The 7,002-nt window shown below is 37.6% G+C and overlaps 1 protein-coding gene and 1 long non-coding RNA gene across 3 annotated transcripts; one reads left to right on the forward strand and one right to left on the reverse strand.

Moving 5' to 3' along the window:
- Nucleotides 1-2,231: 2,231 nt before the first annotated feature.
- Nucleotides 2,232-2,963, reverse strand: LOC113353684 (late embryogenesis abundant protein 7-like). Its single transcript, XM_026597208.1, has 2 exons — nucleotides 2,844-2,963; nucleotides 2,232-2,731 (listed from the first exon to the last, which is right to left on the reverse strand). The coding sequence occupies exons 1-2, from the start codon at nucleotides 2,901-2,903 to the stop codon at nucleotides 2,384-2,386; spliced, it is 408 nt and encodes a 135-aa protein (XP_026452993.1). The 5' UTR covers nucleotides 2,904-2,963; the 3' UTR covers nucleotides 2,232-2,383.
- Nucleotides 2,964-3,398: 435 nt separating this feature from the next.
- On the forward strand, nucleotides 3,399-5,828 carry LOC113348336. 2 transcript variants are annotated; one of them, XR_003359578.1, is made up of 5 exons: nucleotides 3,399-3,554; nucleotides 3,794-4,001; nucleotides 4,134-4,397; nucleotides 4,675-4,903; nucleotides 5,183-5,828. It is a non-coding gene; the product is annotated as an uncharacterized LOC113348336 (long non-coding RNA). The 2 variants fall into 2 exon arrangements; XR_003359579.1 differs by having other exon boundaries at nucleotides 5,429-5,828.
- Nucleotides 5,829-7,002: the final 1,174 nt, after the last annotated feature.

Raw genomic sequence — 7,002 nt, forward strand, 5'->3', positions numbered from 1 at the left:
GATATAATTATAGTCCAGAGCAATAGCATTCAGATGCACTGAGTAGAGTATTATGGTACCTAAAATACTCTATTACCTTTTATTTGATTTATCAAAGGTATCTTGCTGTCCTTGAGGGACTTTGTGATGTAAACTGGATAGTTGACTCAGAGGAGTCTAAGTCTACGAGTGGATATGTTTCACTCTAGCATCAGGGTTTGTTTTTGGAAGATTTACAAACAAACATATATTGCTCAATTCATTATGGAATCTGAGAGTATTGAGTTACATAAAGCACGAGAGGGGGCCGAGTTCCTAAGATGTTTTTTAGAAGACATTCCTCTCTGGCATAGGCCTGTGCCAGCTATATCTATACATTGTGTTAGCCAAGATATAATAGCTAAAGCTGAAAATAACTAATCTCAATCGGCGTTATTTCCATTGATTGGATAAAGTCCAAGGAGAATATCGCGCAATCTTTGACGAAAGGTTTATCCCAAGAGATAGTTAGAAATGCATCGAGGGGGAAGGGGCTTAAGCTCATAAATTAAAATTGCCATGAAGGATACTCAACCTTGCTGAATGGAGATCCCAAGATCAAGGTTTCGAATGAGACAACTAATTTGTGGTGGATAAAGGTAAACACTATCAGAGAATTTTATTCTCTATCCCTTCCCTATGGTGTAGACGTGATAGTGTGACTGCATGTGAAGGATGACTTTTGAGAAGTCTTAATGAGTTCTATAGTTTCAATTTAAGATTGAAGTGGGGTGTAGCAGTAACACTCTTTTTGGAAACTCACTATCTGAATGAGGAAGTGAGCCGCTTCCTATGAGAATATGAGATTTGATTCTCTAGAGCATTCTGAGAAACAAGATATGTCCAGGGCCAAATTGGACAAAACGACACGAGCTTGGCAGCAATCTTGGAGATATCACCCGTGGTTGTTATCACGAATTACATCAAATGTTAGCAGTTCAAGACATAGTTCACTGTCTCTAGCAAATAATTCCGGTAATATCTCACTAAGCAAAGGTTCAAGACATCATGGACACCTCTGCCTAAAATGGTATTTCCTGCGCTTTGTATATGATTTTCGTTTTGATGGTTTTGGTATTACTGGAACTTAGGACCTAAAGGTCACTAAGGGTTCACTAGTTCATGCTTTTTCACTTTGGTGAAAGATACATATAGTCTCACCATGTGAGAACTAAAGATGAAAGCTCTCAATACTATTATGATTTATGCAATCCATAGTATGACCCTGGGGTCAACACACTTTTGTGTGAGGGAGAGGACGTAGAAATGACTAGTAGTATGATTTCAACACTTGCACGATCAGTCTGTTTGGATCGTGAGGTTGGGATGTTGATTTACCAAGATCTATCTGTGTTTTCATGTTTTATTGAGTTTTCATTCATGTGGGGATTGTTGGAAAACAATTAATAAAAAAATATATTTTTTAAATTTTAATAAAAATTTATAATTTATTGTTTTATTTTGTGAATGAAACTTTTTAGTCCCACATCGTGGAGTTTCTAATTTTTAGTAGTTTTAATAAACTATATAAACCTTTTAGTCCCACATCGGGGAGTTTTTCTTCTTAAGTTGTATTTGTCAATTATATAAACAAATTCACTATTTTTGTAAAATCTATGGGAAAGGTGTTGATCTATATTTTAGAGGGACCCCTAAGAGAAAATATTTTGTAAAATCTATGGGAAAAGAATTGATCTATATTCAGAGGGACCCTTAAGGAAAAATATTATATAGGGTTTCTTAAAAGTTCGCGATTTTCCTTCACGATTTTTTCGGAGTTGCCAAGCTCAAGTTGAGCATCTACCACATATGCTAGTAGTAGGTGTAGTAAGGATGTTTTGTCCTGGAGATATCTGTCCTGTGAGGGCTATAACATCACTCTTGAATGTAATCGGGCACCAATGTTTTAAGGGCAACATGTTGAACACGTAACTCACTCCGTTTTTCCAAATTTTTGTCTTGTTGCTGTTGTGGAGATATGAGAAGCTCGTTCGTTTCATCAAACCGATCACTTCCATTATAAAGGAGCCAAGTCTCAATAACTTTTGATTATTTGATTTTTCCTTATTTTTGATTATTAAATCAAACAACTGATACTTCGATATATTTCAATATTTAAAGTTCAAATGAAGTTTAGGATTTTATTAACAACGAAATGTTCACATCCCCGAAAACAAAGTGTGAATTTTTGAAGTTCCACCACCTAGTTACGGCTGTTAACATAAACAAACAGCTCCCTAACTAGGCTCCATTACTAAAACTACTCGACACAAACATAACATGCTCAAAATGAGCAGATGCGAGGATAACAGAAATACAAACACAACACAAAAGCCCCAATGACATAAATAGAGTAGATTGTTTTTTACCGGATTCTAATCCCTATCAGCTGTGGGATCATCACCGGCACCAGCCATACCGAAAGTACACCAGTCTTTTGCGCACCAGCTTGGGTAGTTTCTTTGGCATACTGAGCGGCATCCGAAGCCTTCTCTTTCGCAGCTCCAGTTTTCTCTTGCAAGTAACTGCCAGTACTGTCTTTCGCCTCGCCAGCACGTTCTTTGGCAGCCTGGGCAGTGTCAGATGTCTTTTGCGCGGTACTGTCCTTTGTCTGTTGAGCATGGCCTCGGGCAGCCTGAGCAGTCTCTGACGCCTTGTCCTTTGCTTGGCTAGCTTTATCCTTCACTGCGTCCATTGCATGTTCCGTCTTTTCCTGCATATCAATCCATCATATGTTAAAATACAAACGGAAAATCCATGAACAACATCGTTCGTATAAGATACTTATCAATATTGCACAAAAAGGAGATGGAGAGATAGATAACCTGAGTGCGGCCTTTGGTTTCACCAGCTTTGTAGCTTTGAGATTGACCATGGGAATCCATTTTTGTTAATCTTCTTGAAGATCACCGAAGTAGACTGTGAGCAGGAACAAATTATTAAATTAGATAGTAAACTGTGAATTATTAGAAAGAATGTGTGAGAAACCGGTGTTTCCCTCTACATATTTATAATTCAGCTAAATGAGCTGACTGATAACACGTGTCCTAAAAGTCAACACGTGTCTGCTACTTGTCAACACGTAGAAGGCTCCGTAATGACTATCAAAGTTTTGTTTCAGCTTTTGCCACTCGGGTGCATCTCAGTACCCATATGCTTCATTTCAAAAAATTAAACTTCCGTTTTCTTTTTTTATTAGATTAAATAGTTAATGTGACGGTGGAAGGATAATAAATTAAAATAATTAAGGATATTTTTGAATTTTTACATAAATCTAATTTTCCCATACAACATTTAGGTCCCATCTGCTAATTTAAGCCCCCAAGGTCCCATCCTTACAACCCCAACAATACGATTCTCTTTTTAACACCATACTCGGCAACCTAGAGACTCTTCACCCCGCTCAACCTTACCGTATCATATTCCTCGTATTAAAACACTTTCCCGCTCCCATCATGACCCTTTCTCGGTCGCGCGAGAAACCTTTGAATAGACGTACCCTACTCGAAACTAGCGTCGCAACCACAAACCAACAGGTATGGGATTATTAAGTTTTCTTCTAATCTAACTAATTTAATCTTCAACAACCAAGTCATCAAAATTAGGGTCTGGTCGTCTTGCTTTGATTTTTAGGGATTTTTTGTTTTTGTTTTTTTCTTCTGAAGATTTTGAATTTAGGGCTTCTGATTTCTTATTCATTCTCAGTGCCGATTAGCTTAAGTTCTGCTGTGGTGTTTACCGCTTTTAAAGTATAAAATTTCGTGTCTGAATTTAGGTTTTGTGTTTGAAGAAGCCAAAGGTGTTTGATTGAATTCCGCAATGGAAAATTCATCTCGTGTGACCGAAAAGATGCGTGAACTTGAGCTAGAGGAAAAATTTCTAGATTTTCCACCGCATAATCCACATACGGAAGAAGACTCTGTTAGGCATGTATATATTGATTTTCCACCACATGATCCACATATGGAAGAAGACTCTGATAGGTATGTATATATTCTTTCTTAATTTCATTCTCTATTGTCATCGATTAATTAGTACTATATATTGCTGTTATTTATGCAAATTGATCTTTGCATTTGCTTTTATTAATTCGTACTATATATTCTTTGTATTAGTGAAGAGGAAGTTTGGATTTCAAAGTCCCGCAAGAGAAGAGGTTTAAGTAATATGTATGAGGCGGGAGAGGAAGAGGAAGATTTTTCTCCTCAGGAACTTGGTCCATGCACTCTGTCTGTGGGGAATTACAAGAATGGCAAAACGCTGAGTTGTTTTTAGTTAGGGCTTCTCAGAAATAATGAGCTATGCATAAGCACTTTATTCATGCACGCCGATCCCAATAAAAAGTTTTTCACGTACAGTGATATGGACTATATCTTTCTGTAAGTTGTTACTTTTTGAGATTTCTCAAATAGCTGATAGATGAGATGAGCCATTCACGCAATGGTTAATTGGGAAAGATGAGATGAGCCATTCATGCAATTGTCAATTGGGAAAACAGATTATGAATGTATTCCAGTCGAATCAATGGTCAATACAGCTTGTAGATGACCTTGTTACTTATCACAATTGATAATTGTCCGTCTTTTTGCATATGTAGCAGCCAACTGGAATGGTTTCCAAATGTTTAACATAAGCATACTGTTATAACTTTTGCAGGAGATGGCCATTCCCGGGGGTAAGTATAAAGAAGAAGCTAGAAACCATACAACCGTTTGGGGTTCCTGGAGGAAAGATCATCAGTGGGGTTACAAGTGCTGCCAGCAGGTTACAAGGAACAGTTATTGCACGAGAACTGCTGGTGTTAAGGCCAATGCTGCAAGTCATAAAAAAAGAAGAAGAAAGAAACCTGAAGCTAATAGGTTTGAGGATGTCGAAGATTTCATAGGTGAGTACTTCAGCTTTGCCAATCTTCTCAATGCATAAAGACGTGGAGTGACAAACAGAAAACCTGCTGCAACAGAGGAGCTTGCTCTATGCAGAGTTATATCTGTTCTTCCTTACTTGTGTACCTATTCTCCAGAATTTTCACTTGTTTCTGACTCACATTGATAGAGGAGGCACCTCTTTTTGAACAGTGTATGGAGAGTCGGTATCGAGATCCACTAGAGTCTTTATCTTTTCTCATTCGATTGTTATGCTCCATAATTATTTGTGGGATTTGCAGCCCGTTATTGTGGATAGTAGATGCTCGAAAAGCTGACTTCCACCAGCTGAGATCATAGAATATGGGTAGAAATATCCTCTTTCCCTCCGTGTCTCTCTTCTGCAGCTTGATGCCAAGTTTTGGTTAGACTGGCTCTTTGTAATGTTTCTAGATTCTCCACTTGTTTGGACAAGAGATTTTGTGTCTGTATTTTGTTTGATGTTTTTCATATATACTAATATATCCCATGTGCTTCATATTTTTCAGAGGTGCATTCATGAAGAAGTTCAAGACCACAGCCTCTAACTCCGCATTACTGTAATTGGGATTATTAGGAAAGTAGAATCATTCTTGTTCAAACGTGTCTTTGTAAATGTCAGGTTTTATCCTTTGGTCAGGCATTAGAGCGTTACGTTGCTTTAACATCAATGTTCTGAGTTTGTGCCTAATGGGTCTTAGGGGTCTGATCGTCTTCCATACTCTCCTGAGCATTGTACAATACTACAATTTATAGAATTTTTTCTTTCTTTAAAAGGCAGCATGCTCCTCCAAGATAAACCTAGTTTGAATATTGAAACTCCAAGGCAAATATGTCAGAACCCATAACATGTTGAGAAGTATTAACTGTCTTTAAACTGAACAAAATTTAATATGAGACCTTCTTTACTTCCTGTTGGCAGTCTTTTAGGTGTCGGCTGTTCCTGTTCTGAACACCAAACTTGGCAACCTTGAGAGTCCTGCTGTTCACAACCTTGCAAGACCAAATCCCTTCTGCCGTAGTTATCAGCAAGCTGGTTGGTAACAGGCTTTTCTACTGATATTCTGCGGTTTCTTAAACCAAATAGTCTTAGAAGTTGCAAAAGCAACAGAGATATAAGTTTAGTTTTAGGGTTTCTTTCTGGTCTGTATAGCTTCCTGAATCTGAATTTGGCTGAAATATTATTATTATTTTATTTTTTTGTAAGTTATGGAGGTAGTAAAGAAGCACAAATCTACCAGCATAATTGATGATGAAGAAAAGTACAAGAAGAAGAAGATGAAGAGAGATTTCAAAAATTTATCACAATCTACTCCTCTTCTTCCAGGTAAAAATCCTCTTCCCGAGTAATTAATAATCGATGAGGTTTTGACGAGATTACCAGCTTGGGCGCTTGTCAGATGCAGCACTGTAAGTAAGTTATGGTGCAATTCTATTTTCAATGATACAAGATTTGCTGCACGACACTTTGCTCTTAAGAAAAGTAAGAATCTCGTATTCAATCTCCTTAATGTTGATATTGATGGTGGGGTAAGTGTTTGTTTTTTCGATTTACTAGACAATTACAAGGATGATAATGTGTTTATTGATATTGAATTACTGAAGGGCATAAATTTCTCCATAGCAACCGAACTGGTAGGTTACTGTAATGGTGGAGATAAGGGATATGGTGGAGTAAATGTCGTTAACCCTGTTAGGGGTGAAACGCTTTCCCTCACTTGTTTCATTCCTCGTACTGGTACTGAATATCTGTGTCATGGTTTTGGTTTTGATTCATTATCGAAAGAATATAAGATTGTAATAATCTATACTACCTGTAACTCACAGGAAGAAGAGGAGCAGGTGTTTGTTTGCATGATTATTACATTGGGAACTAATTCATGGAGAACGAAAGTTACTAGAAATTCTAATATCTCACCACCACCTGGTTCTTCTCCTTTTCCTAGGAGAATGGTAACAAAAGCTTGGAAAAAAGATCAAAGATCAGCCACCCTTTGTGGGAATGACCTTTTGTGGAGGATAACGAACTATAAACAAGGAGGAGGAGAACAAGGTGATGCCGGTGCTGGCAATATGAATGGAT

The sequence above is a fragment of the Papaver somniferum genome, chromosome 2 (genome assembly GCF_003573695.1).
Source record: "Papaver somniferum cultivar HN1 chromosome 2, ASM357369v1, whole genome shotgun sequence".
NCBI classification, from domain to species: Eukaryota; Viridiplantae; Streptophyta; class Magnoliopsida; order Ranunculales; family Papaveraceae; genus Papaver; species Papaver somniferum.

Coding starts and splice junctions, on each gene's coding strand:
- LOC113353684 (XM_026597208.1), bottom strand. CDS start 2,903: ATGGATTCCCATGGTCAATCTCAAAGCTACAAAGCTGGTGAAACCAAA. Junction 2,732..2,843: donor AAACCAAAGGCCGCACTCAG/GTTATCTATCTC, acceptor ATTGATATGCAG/GAAAAGACGGAACATGCAAT.